Source organism: Stenella coeruleoalba, assembly GCF_951394435.1.
Source record: "Stenella coeruleoalba genome assembly, chromosome: 3".
NCBI lineage: Eukaryota > Metazoa > Chordata > Mammalia > Artiodactyla > Delphinidae > Stenella > Stenella coeruleoalba.
Window position 1 is genome coordinate 42,172,753 of NC_137148.1, and position 13,551 is coordinate 42,186,303.

General features: G+C 39.2%; 1 protein-coding gene across 1 annotated transcript; it reads left to right on the forward strand.

Annotated features, from left to right (window-relative positions):
* Window positions 1–3,357: 3,357 nt before the first annotated feature.
* LOC307185092 (granzyme A-like) lies at window positions 3,358–11,098 on the forward strand (the record flags this gene model as incomplete). Its single annotated transcript, XM_079918900.1, has 5 exons — window positions 3,358–3,427; window positions 6,010–6,148; window positions 7,570–7,711; window positions 7,964–8,233; window positions 10,342–11,098. 5 exons carry the CDS (start codon window positions 3,358–3,360, stop codon window positions 10,501–10,503), a joined length of 783 nt encoding a protein of 260 aa, XP_079775026.1. The 3' UTR covers window positions 10,504–11,098.
* Between the last annotated feature and the right edge of the window lie 2,453 nt (window positions 11,099–13,551).

Here is a 13,551-nt window from a genome sequence, read left to right on the forward strand (position 1 = left end):
TGCAGATATCCCTTCCCTTTTGGAGTTCCCTCCCATTTAGGTTACCACAGTGCATTAGGTAGCCTTCCCGAAGCTATACAGTATGTTCCCATTAGCTGTCAAAGAAATTCTTAGTTGAAACTGGTTTTCTCTTCTGAGAGTGTCTGACAATGAGGAATACAGTGACTGCTAGTATAGTTTGGTGCTACTGCTGATTTGTGCTAAGGCACCAGCAGTTTTATCCGTCCTTCCCTTTGTGACATCAGTGAAGATGTCAACACAGATGAAAAACCAACACCTTAATATTATTATGAAAATAATTTTAATCTTGCAGACCCCTGAAAAGGTTTCAGGAACCCCTAGGGGTTCACCAACCACACTTTGAGAACTACTGGCTTACAATAGTGCAATGGCTCACTCACAGCTGGAATAAATTAAAATGTTTCCCAAGAACATAAATAAACAGCCTTAATACACAATTTTTAGAATTTATACTTTACAGTCAAAACATCTTGAAAAAGATTGTTAGAATGAACAAAGTTAGTGGGAAAGTTAGTGGACACACACCTTTCAATTTCAAAACTTTCTACAAAGCCTCAGTAATTAAGATAGTATGGCACTGGCATAAGGACATACGCCAATACGGTACTGACATAAAGACAGATAATGTTATAAACTGAGAGTCCAGAAATAAACTCTAACGTTTATGGCAAACTGATTTTTGACAAAGGGATCAAGACAATTCCTTGGGAAAGAATAGTCTTTTTAAGAAATAATTCTGGGACAAATGAATATCCACATGCAAGAGAATGAAGTTGGACCCCTACCTCAAACCACACACAAAAATTAATTTGAACCAGACAAAAATTTAATTAAAAAGGCGACCTAAATGTAAGTACTAAAACTGGAACACTCTTAGAAGAAAATCTAAGAGTAAATCTCTGTGATCTTGGATTAGTCAGTGATTTTTCAGATGTGAAACTAAAGGCACAAGTGATAAAAGAGATGGATAAGTTGGACTTCATCAAGATTTAAAACTTTTGTGCTTCCAAAAGACACCATCAAGAGAAATAAAAGACAACCCACAGACTGGGAGAAAATATTTGGAAATCATTTATTTTATAAGGGGCTCATATCCAGAACATATAAAGAACACTTACAACTCAATAATAAAAAGACTAATAAGTCAGTCAAAAAACAAGCAACATTTTTGAATAGCCATTTCTCCAAATAAGATATACAAATAGCTAGGAAGCCCATAAAAAGAAACTCAACATTAGTCATTAGTCATTATAGAAGTGCAAATCAAAACCACAATAAGAAACTGCTTCACACCCACTAGAATAGCAATTATAAAAAATAATACTAATAGAAAGCACTGGCAATAATTTAGAAACCTGGAACCTTCATTGTTGATGGGAATGTAAAATGATGCAGCCACTTTGGAAAATAGTTTAGAAGTTCCTCAAGATGTTAAACGTAGCTACAATATGACCCAGTAATCCTGCTCCTAGGTTTATGCCCACACCCCAAGTGAAAACGTATGTCCACCCAAAAATTCGTACATAAATGTTCATAGTAGCATTATTCATAATAGGTAAAAAGTAGAAACAACCCAAATGTATATCACCTGCTGAAATGGTAAATAAAATGTGATATTTCCATATGATGGAATATTATTTGGCAATAAAAAGGAATAAAACACTCATACATGCTATAATATGGATGAACCTCAAAAGCATTATGCTAAGTGAAAGAAATCAGTCACAAAAGACCACATATTCTATGATTCCATTTATATGAAATGTCCAAAATAGGCAAGTCTAAGGAGACAGAAAGTGGATTAGAGGTTGTCTAGGGCAGGGGAGTGGGGGAAGGAGGGTAATGCTGAGTGACTGCTAATAACTATGAGGCTTCTTTGGGGAATGATAAAAACGTACTAGAATCAGATTATGGTGATGGTTACACAACTCTAGAAATACATTAAAAGCCATTGAATTATACACTTCAAATGAGTGAACTTGATGGTATGTAAATTATATCTCAGAAAGCTGTTAAAAGTCAACATGAGTCTAGGAAAGGTAACCATAGTCACATAAAAAGAAACAGAATTATCAATGTTTCCTTTAGGAAATTTTCAGTAGCTGTAGTCAATTAAAATTTGATTTTTTTTAAAGTCTGCACTAAAATTATTCACCAAAAACAGAAGCAGGGTATCCCACTGCTTTACTGAAAATGATTCATCTTTGATACCCTAGTAATATCTGGGAAAAGGAAACACAGGTATCTCAGTAGGGCTTCCTTCCAAGGTCATGTGATTTCTGAAAAAGCAACTTCTGAGTCTGAAGTCATCAGGGTGTTAATTCTGGGGATGGCTGGTTAACACCAAACACCCTGATCAAACCTATGACCATATACATGTCATATAATAAAGACCACATCCTCAGCTCAGAAAAAGAGCTAAAGACATTTCTAATAGAAAGCACACTGAATACTGTTTGTTCAGGGACTGAGGATGATCCTTCTTAGAGTGAGATATTTTCCTTACTGAAACAAAGTAGCCATGTCTGACACCCATTTTCCTTTCTTAGCTAAATCCAGAAAGAAGGAAGGAAGGAAGAAAGGAAGGATAGGAGGGAGAGACAGGAAGGGAGGAAGGAAGGAGCAACTCAGAGATACTTCCATATGTCTAAAGCTGTAAAATCAAATGATCAGGGGAAGCCCAATCAGGGGACTGGAGAGAGCTAACCCTCCCTACTGCACCAGCCTCTGTCCCCAGCTGCCGAACTCCAGACAGGGACACAATATGTTACCCTCCACAAAGTGGGGAAGGAAAATCCAAGCAGGAGCTTATGAATAAATAAGCCTCCATCCTATATTTCCACGTGCCCTTAGCTGATTAATCCTTACAAAATCCAAGGAGATGACTAGAAAGACACTTGGTTGGTGACCAACTTTTAGGTTACCAATTTTAAATCTCTGATTTAAGTCTTTAAAGAGCTTTCATTTGTGGATAGAAAAGATAATGTTGCTGCTGATGAAAACCAGAATCCACGAAATCTCAGCTGAAACATTTGGAGTCTCTTCTTGTATACTATGTTCTGATGGCAACGAGGGCCCGTTGTCCCCACCCACTCTGTAGAATTACAACCCTCTCCCCTCGGCAATCCTAGCCAAGGAAAGCATGCCCGCAGATGAGTGATTACTCACTGTTCTCACTTGTGGCTTGTTTTTTCTTTTTCCTGATACTCAACTTTGAAATTGGAAAGAAAGAAAAGAAAGGAAACCACATCCTTTGTACTCTCGATATATAAATAAGAGCCAATCAAGAACTGAAAACAGATTTTCACATTGATTGACGTAGGGACACCAGCCACAATGAGGAACTCCTCTACCTTCCTGGCAGCCACTCTCTCAATGGTCATTTTCCTCCTTCTAATTCCTGAAGGTAAGACTGATTCTTGTCATTTCCATTATAGCAATTAAGCAAAATGGAGCAGACTCTTTGGCAGTATTAGCTAAGTGTACTAAGAGGAGATTTTTTTCTCGCAAGCCTTAACATTCTTTCTTGGATTCTACATATATCTTTATTTTAGAAAGAAAAACAACCTTCTTTCTTCTTTACAATTCCTTTACAAAAGATAATAGAACCACCAGTGCTGCCAACTTGGGGCTTGAAAACTGTCAAAAAGGACACTGTAAAAACAAGTAAACAAACAAACAAAAAGTTCTTAAGTTAGGAAAACAAATAGGACCTTTCAGGGAAGGAATAGTGATGCCTCAGCCTTTCTTGCTGCAGAAAATGCATAGATAGCTTTAATGACAAAACCGACTATACTTCAATAATAAATAAATAAATATATATTTTTTAAACCTGACCTAGACACACCCCAAGAATCAGGAATGATTCGAATATTTATCGTTATTTCTCTAGGTTAGTGTGTCCTTGGGAATACATTAGGACATTGGGAGCATCCCCGCATTGACTCTTTGGAAGTGCTATAGTATTTTGTATTAAGCGTATTCTTTGATGTACTAAGTAGTAGCCAACTTGCCTGGTTTTGTGTGAGTTGCACATGCATCAGTTTGAAATGCTGCAAAAGTCATGGGATTATCACTAGAAGGGTAATAGCCCCGGGGTAGCTCTAGATGTTCCTTAAAAACTTTCTAGGCAGTGAAAAGCACTCTGGGGCTAGGCTGAACTGTGCTGGACAAATGTGGAGCAGCCATGGGTTTTCCCCACATCGTGGCAGCTTTTGGAGATGGAAGTGGTGGGCAGATGCTGATGCAACAACCTATCTTACCAAAAATTCCCAAGGAAGTTCTCTAGTTTATCTTGTACCTAAAAGTTTTAGAAATAATAAGGTTACAGGGCATTAGAAACAAAAGGGTGGGCAGAGTACTATAAGTAGGGCATAGCACGACTATGTTCAGGCATGTCAAATCCTCCACAACAGTGAAAACAGAGCAGATTTTAAAAATCCAATCTTATCTTTTCTTCAAAGGAAACAACAAAAGCAACTTACTCTTTGTTTCCTGTGGGCAGAGAGAGCAATGTGGGTCCCTAAAAGGAACAGACACAGCAAAGCAAGACTTGATGCTCTGGATGGGAGGTCTCAATCCTTCTACACATTAGAATCCTCTGGAGGGTTTGAAACAATGCTGATATCCCAGTCCCAGTGATTTTAATTTATTGTGATTCTGGGTGGGAACCAAGAATTGCTAGTTTTAAAAGCTTCTCACCTGCTCTAAATCCTATTCCCGAATCCTAGGTTGTGGGATATGGGGACTTTTTCTGAGGTGGTATTTGTGCTCACCAAACACAGGACTCTGCAAAATGAACTATTATACTGAGTTTATGATTTCTGCAGCCCAGACGGTCCAAAGATGCATCTTTGAAATCCATCTATTTGTGATACACCCCAGGAAAATTGAGATGTGGGTGAAGTTCTCTTGGTTTCTCTAAGTTCCTTACCTTTTTACTTCTAGAGTCTAGGACTTCTCCTTCCCAACTCCCTTCTGGAAACCCACTTCCCCTTCCCCCACTCTCATCATTTACCCCTCATTGTAAATCTGGCAATGAGTTAGCTTTAATAATGGAGTAACAGGCACTGTGCCCTATTGAAGCAAACCTGAGTCCCAGCCAATGGTCAGGAGAAACGTTTGGGGAGAACCCAAGAATGTCTGGTGTAGGAAGGTGATGCTGAGAGTATATCACACGGGCACAAGACCCTCTCAACCAACATGTATGGTTTGCCTCGTGCTTTGGTCTCACTGTTCGCTAATAGTGAATCTCTACTCTTGTTCTATCACCAGAGAAATTTTACTAAGGCAGAATTCTCTCCCTATAGCATCTTCTCTCCTCTCTTCATTGGAAAAGGGCTTAAATTAAACCATGTGGTTCAGTCTGGAGATTGAAGGGGAGCTTCAGTTGCAAAAGATATTATTCTCTCAATTTATGAATGAGAAGAGTGCAAATTTCAATAAGCAAAAGTCTCACAATGACCAAAGAACTCAAGGGAAGGGTCACAGCTAAAAGGTACTAATATCAGTTTGTAAGCTATGGGGTTTTGCAAGGGCTTGGGGCAAAAAGGGTGGTTTTCAAGCTTCTAAAAGCCACTCTGCTTCCCCAAATTAATACTTAGCCAGAAAGGGAGAGGTGTGGGAGAGCACTCAAGGTTGTCATCATCACCAGCGGCTCCTTGTGTTACTGGTATAAACCCATGCACAGTTGTCTGCCTTTGCAAGCCCTGAGGCCTGAGGTCAGCGGTTGTGACAGATTTCCAGCCTGATAATCCCTGGAACGACCAAAGGCATGGTTTCTGTGGATGAAAGAGCAGGACCTTCTCAGAAAGTCCAACAGGAATGGGATTTACATTCAGATATCTGAAATCCACATGAAGATGGGGAGGATGCCCTCATCTCCCCTCCTCTCTAAGTGGGAAATGCATGTCTAGTCTTAGAAACATGGCTTTAGGTAGAACTCTTTGGAGGGGTCACTGATATGACTTGTCTTTTTCTTTTTAACAGATCTCTGTGTAAAAATTATTGGAGGAAATGAAGTGACTCCTCATTCAAGACCCTACATGGTGCTACTTCAAGACAAAAGTATCTGTGCCGGGGCTTTGATTGCAAGAGACTGGGTATTGACTGCAGCTCACTGTAACGTGTAAGTGCTTGGGTTTAAAAAATATTTGTGGAGATATTCTAACTTGGGGGAATATTAATGAAGACAGTAAATACCACTAAAGCCACAGGATCTTTACATCGCTTACATCTTTGACAAATTGCTTTACCCCAAAAGGGAGTTGAGCCCAGGCTCGGCCCCAAAGAATCCGACCAATGAGGAAGCAGCAACCAGAGCTCTTCCGGAAGATCTCCCCTAGAGCTTCCCTAGATGCTTCTGATCTTGACTTCATGATGGTGCGGAAGGGTGAAAATTTCAGTGTCCCCTCAGGGGCCTGAGCACCACTGTCAATCAGAGAAAGCTTCTTTTGAATGCCTTCCTGTTTTTCTTATGAACTTCTCACGCCTTCAGCCATCTCTTAACCACCGTCAACCACTGCCTTCAAACCTCTTCCAGGGCTGGTCTTTTCTCCGCTCCCTAAATCAAGCTTCTAAACCTGGGCTGTCTATTATGATAGCCACTATCATGTTGGCTATGTAATTACCTATGGCTATATACATTTACATTAATTAAAGTTAAATCAAATTACAAATTTAGGTCCTCGGTCTCACTGGCCACATTTCGAGTCCTCAGTAGCCTACACGGGGCTCCGTATTGGACAGTGCAGATTTATAGAACATTTCATCATCAAAGTATAGTCTACTGAAAGCACTGTTCTAATGTCTTAAGTGAGACTAATATCAGCTGTGTAATGGAAAAACAGAGATGTGAATATATGGTTGGTGTAGTTTATACACTAAGATGTGAGTGATAATGGCCTTCATCATTAATGCATCAGAGAGGATCTTGATTTTATTAACCAAAATGAACCTTTAGCATGGAGTAATAAGAGGAAAGAATGCTGGGACCCTCCTGCAGACCACCATCCCCTCAAACACACACTCAATGCCATGCAAATAGGGTCTTCCACTAAGCGATCTATCTCTGAAAGTTTTCCCATTTAAGTCTGCTGTTCTCTTACAAAGATTTCTTCAGTGCATTAGTCTACAACTATCGAGTGTCTTTTGCTTTTGTCTCTAGACTACTGAGATCTCTGTTTTCCAGTCATCTGCAACCTGATTCTCTATGACAACTAAAGGAAGGTTGAGGGGATGGCAGTAAAACCCCAGCAAAGATCCAAGACTTGGCTTAGCTGCCATGGAATTCTTATCATTTGTTTTTCAGTGAAACTAGTTTAGCTTGTTATAAATAAGCTGCAGGTGATCATGATGATAATGGTAATGATAAATTCATAAACAATTCACTTTTTATTCTTTAAAGTAAACATTTTTTTCTGAGCCACAAACAAGTATTTTCACAGCAAGCGTATTTACAAATGGGACAATGAAACTGATCAGCACATAATATGCTCAGCTTCTGATTTAAAGAGTAAACCAAATTAACGGTGTTGTGTCTGTTTTCAGGAACAGAAGATCCCGGATCGTTCTTGGGGCTCACTCAATAACCAAGAAAGAGCCTGAAAAACACATCATGTTTGTTAAGAAAGTGTTTCCCTATCCATGCTATGACCAGGACACGCATGAGGGTGATCTTAAACTTCTACAGGTACGAACCTTTGATTATACTTTTGATTGAAAGTATAGAAGCTCCTACAGTCTGGTCACCTACATGGAAACCTTTCTCAGTGCCCCGATAACTACAGACTGTAGCTGCGTAAGGGGGTGGGGGGTGGGGGTCCCTGAGGGTTCAGCTAGAATTTAAATAAAAATGTGCAATTTTTATTTTTTTTAATTCATTTTTATTGGATGAAATTCTTAATTATCTCATTCTGTTAACTTTTTGCTTGTCTTCCAACAGCTGAACAAAAAAGCAACAATTAATAAAAACGTGGCTATCCTTACTCTCCCTAAATTGGGGGATGATGTGAAACCTGGAACTATGTGTCGAGTTGCAGGGTGGGGTAGGTTTCACAATAATTCACCTCAGTCTGATATTTTGAGAGAGGTCAATGTCACCGTCATAGACAGACAAATCTGCAACGATCGAAGCCACTATAATTATAACCCTGTGATTGGACTGAATATGATTTGTGCCGGAAGCCTCAAAGGTGGAAGAGATTCCTGCAGTGTAAGTAAAATAAGATCCCAAACTCTAGCTGTTGGGTTAACTCATGCAGATGTAGAGAACGTGAAGTCACTCTTTGCCTTGTCATGACACTGGCTTCTACAGCGTCCTAGTGCTTTTAAAAAGAAGTTTGATAGGGCTTCCCTGGTGGCGCAGTGGTTGAGAGTCCGCCTGCCGATGCAGGGGACACGGGTTTGTGCCCCGGTCCGGGAAGATCCCACGTGCCGCGGAGCGGCTGGGCCCGTGAGCCATGGCCGCTGAGCCTGCGCGTCCGGAGCCTGTGCTCTGCAAGGGAGAGGCCACAACAGTGAGAGGCCCGCGTACCGCAAAAAAAAAAAAAAAAAGAAAAGAAAAAGAAAAAAAAAAAAAGAAGTTTGATAAAGCTCCAGTCAAATTAATTAATGTTCTCAGCTCAGGTGAGTTGTTCATCATAAACCACGCTAGTGCCTGGGTTGAACTACTACATCTTCTTGATTTTATATCGAAAACCACTAAGAAGCTATTTTTTCTCATTTTTCATATTAACATATATAGATCTAAACTGAAAAATATATAACACTGAGGAGAGCTGAAGTCAGGGTTCCTCTAGGGCCTTCAGTACGTTTTCCCCATCTGATCACCCCCCAAAAATCCCTCTGCCATTTAACCAGGTAAGTCTGAAATGCCTGCATTCCCAAGACAGACTCAAGATCTCCGGGGTAAACCCCATAGCTTCCTAGAGCTGAGCTCAACCCCTGGAAACAACTTCCAAGCATGATCCATTCCAAAGTACACACAAGCCTGCCTACCATATGCCCTGAGAAGGGCTGGGACTGGGCTCCGCTTAAAGATAGGAGTAGAAGAACCCTTGACAAAGGTTTAAGCTCTGAGCACTGGTTTGTCACTTCTCACTTCACTGGGATGGAGCTGAGCCCTCAGAGCCTTGCATTTGCAGAACTCTGTGTACAAGCCTCAACAGCCCTTCATCTGGCACCACCCATCCTCCCTAAAGCCGAAACAGCCAAGCTGGTCTCTAGACCTTAAATACATTTAAATATGCTGATTCTAAAGTTCCTTGAGAGAATACAAGGTCGCATATTGGGTGGCTCACGCACAAGAATAAAGCATGATTTACAGCTAACTGAAGGCTCCCTCCTAGTGGAACCAGGCAGTACCAAAGTGTTATCACTGACTTCCGGGAGCATCCATCTAGCATCAGATGCTCTAAGGAGACTCGGGAGGAAAATCAAAGAGTAACGTAAATTCCACGAGAGCAGTACTTTTTTGTCTATTTTTTTTTCTTTTTGTCTATGTTGTTCACTGATTTAGTCCTAGTGTCTAGAAGACTACATGGCACATGGTAGATGCTCCATAAGTACTGACTGAATGAACGATGTTTGCTAGAAAAGAATGGTGTTTGTGGGAGTTTGAAGGAATTGGCCTCCAAGGTCTAATTTTAATGTTCATTGATACTATATAGGGTGATAGACTGGCAGATTAATAACGCAAGTTTTAAAATGTAATTTTCTCTTCAGTGATTACTGTATTGATGAGTTGAATTTTATTTTCAGTCTTTCACATTCAATACGCTCTTTAGAGATAGTGTTGTATAACTTATTTCATTAAATGTTTCTTTCTCATTAAAAAAAAAAAGGAGACTCGAGGTAGCAATTTCTGTCTATTTGAGAAGGGGAAGGAAAAGGTTGCTTCGGTTTTGTTCCTTTGGAGAGACAATTATCTGCTGGAGGAACTAGAAAACATGGCTTTTATTCTTTGCCTCAGTGGCCAATCTGCATTTGACTATTTTATCCCTTGAGCGATTATTAAACATTCTGAGAAAATGACAAACAGGAGAGTTTCTAAAGCAGAGAATTTGTCTCAACGTTAGTGGATTACACAAATAATACAAGTTTCATTTCAATTTTCACTGCTTCATAAACAAATCGAGAAAACCAATTTGAACATATTATTGAATATTCCCAAACATTTGGGTTTTTTAAGCACTAATTGTCAAGTAAGTCAGGGTTGGTCTTAACTTCACCTTAAAGGCTCCACATTAAATGGAATTTCTTCCATTCTGCTAGTGGTCATATTTGGTGCTGGTCTTCATCATTCCTCTTGTTTTCCCCCAGGGAGATTCTGGAAGCCCTTTGATATGTGAAGGCATTTTCAGAGGCATCACTTCCTTTGGCCTTCCAGGGAAATGCGGAGACCCTCGAGGACCTGGCGTCTATACTCTTCTCTCAAAGAAACACCTCAGCTGGATAGCTAAGACTATGAAACATGCAGTTTAGATAACCGTATTTCATTTCATTTGCTGTTACTTCTTTTTTTAAAATTTTTATTAGAGTATAGTTGATTTACAATGATGTATTAGTTTCAGGTATACAGCAAAGTGAATCAGTTATTCATATACATATATTCACTCCTTTTTTTTAGATTCTTTTCCCATATAGGCCATTACAGAGTACTGAGTAGAGTTCCCTGTACTATACAGCAGATTCTTATTAGTTATCTGTTTTATATATAGTAGTGTGTATACGTCAGTCCCAATCTCCCGATTTATCCCTCCTGCCCCTTATCCCCTGGTAACCATAAGTTTGTTTTCTTTATCCATGACTCTACTTCTGTTTTGTAAATAAGTTCATTTGTACTCTTTTTTTTTAAGATTCCACATATAAGCGATATCATATGATATTTGTCTTTCTGTGTCTGACTTACTTCACTCAGTACAACAATCTCTAGGTCCATCCATGTTGCTGCAAAGCATTATTTTGTTCCTTTTATGGCTGAGTAATATTCCACTGTATATGTGTACCACATCTTCTTTCTCCATTCCTCTGTTGATGGCCATTTAGGTTGCTTCCATGTCCTGGCTATTGTAAGCAATGCTGCAATGAACACTGAGGTGCATGTATCTTTCTGAATTATGGTTTTCTCCAGGTATATGCCCACTGCTGTCATGTCTTAATTTTATCATAAATAAAATCAATTTGTATCACTGTATTTGTTGCTCTCCTATAACTTTAGCAGGCAGATCTCCACCAGCAAAGTGAACCAGAGTAATATAGAGACCTTGCGGATAATGCAAAGGAGAGATCAGGGACCAATGTCACCTGTGTCATCCATGTGACAAGTGACATGCAAACTTGGCTTGAAATATTCACTTCACTAATTCAGTGGGGCCCAGCAGGAGGGACACTAAGGTCAGTCTGTCTAGTAACAAGTACAGTGAAGGGCTCAGCAATTCTGCAAGAAACAGAGACAGCCAGTCTGGAGCGTTTGGATTAAAAGGAAATGTTTGCCCTTCAAAGGCCATTGTTCCACATCAACACCTGCTATTCAGATTTATATGTAAGAACCTGAGTCGATGGGAGAAGTAGAAACAGAAAATGCCTTACAGTATTCTCCAAAGGCAGGTGAGAAACAGAAATTAAAATTCTAGGGGATATTAATGAGGCACTTAGCTAGCCAAAAAAAGGATACAAGGAAAGTCAGCCTCCTTTCTCAGTAGTTTGAATTTAAGCCTTGGATTATCTAGGTGATTTCTTGGTTCCCCTTGTCATTGAGTCTGGGTAGGTCTAATCAACATGGTGGTTACAGTGACTGCCATCTCATACTAGGGAGTGAGTGTTGAATCGTGGCCTGAAATTTTCCTTTGGGAAAAAACTCAAGATACTTATTCAGCATATTGAACTTAGTGGATAGTCATCAGCCCAGTAGCCACTTGAAGATGAGATTATGTGAACAGATTCCTCTGATTTCCATCAGTTCCCTTTGGAATATAAATCTTATATGTGTGTGCATGTATACATACATAAACATATACATACACACACACACGGTATATCCAAACTAAGAACATACAGCAACACTAAGAGACAGCTTCTTAAAACAAATGAAGGAACATAGCTTAAAGACTGACCAGAATACTGGTCCTTTGGTTTTCAACCATGGCTGCCCATTAGACTTACCAGGCTCTTTCAAATGACCAATGCTCAGGTCTCACCCTTAGAAATTTTTATTTAACTTGATGAGAACCAAGACAAAGTATTCTTTTTATAAGCTCCCCAATGATTTTAATATGCAGCTGGGGATGAGAACCCCTATATTAGAAAGTGAAGTCTCATGCTGATATCTAAAAGAGATGCTCTAAGAGGATATTTTAGATGCCTGCTATAATCCCTAATTAGGATTTTAATAGCAATAAGAGGATGGATGGCGTATTCCCTACTGGCAACATTTATTACAGATTTTGAAGTCCACTTAAAAAGAGTTGTATGAAACCCTTGTTCATTGCTGGTAGAAGTGTAAATTGGTAGAGCTTTTCTTAGGAAAAGTGGCAGTGTCTATTAAAACTGAATGAACACATATGCTATGACCTAACAATTCTACTCCTGGGTATATACCAAACAGAAATGAGGGCTTTTTTTCCACCAAATACGTGTTTGAGGATGTCCATAGCAGCTCTATTCTTAAAAGTCAAAATTGAAAATAACTCAAATATCCATTCATAATAAAATGGATAAACAATTGTTGTATATACAATGGAATATTACACAGCAGTGAAAAAGACCAAACTACATGCCTGTGTCATGCATGAATGCAACAATATGAATTACTCTTACAAATCTAAGGTTGAGTAAAAGAAACCAGACCAAAAAAAAAAAAAAAAGAAAGAAAGAATATTTACGGTATGATTACATTTATCTGAAGGTTGGCATGAGGCAAAACTAATTCATGGTGACCGAGGTCAGAATAATGGAGGGGTATTGACTGAGTGGACACAAAGTAGTCTTTGGGGGTGAAAGAAATGTTCACATCTTGATCTGGATGATTTATTCATATGATCTTGATCTTATTCATAAATTAAACACTCACTGAGCTGTACACTTAAGATTTATGTGCTTTATATGACTTATTAGTCAATAAAAGTTTTATATCACAAAATTTTTGTAGCAGAGGCTTCTGTTTTGTGTATTATCTGTAAGTTCATTTTTTTCTTTACTGAAACCATATTCCAGACTTCCACCAAAACTAACAGTAGTAAAAGATAAATTGCTATTTTTCTTAAATGAGAGCCTAGTTCACACACCAGTATTAATTGAGAGAAGTGATCTTTGGTCATGTCATTAGTGCCATGAGATTGTTAAGATTGAAGTAACCACATCAGAATGGTGGGGGACACTGGAAGTGGCCTCACCATTTTGCTCCTTTCCCTGCTAAACTTTTTCTTGTAGTTTATACCTGGCTAAATAAGAAGAAGATCAAATGAAACCCATTTTCTTAAAGAAGAAGAGTGTGTATTGCGGGAATGTAGCATATTTGCAGCTTCTGGTGAC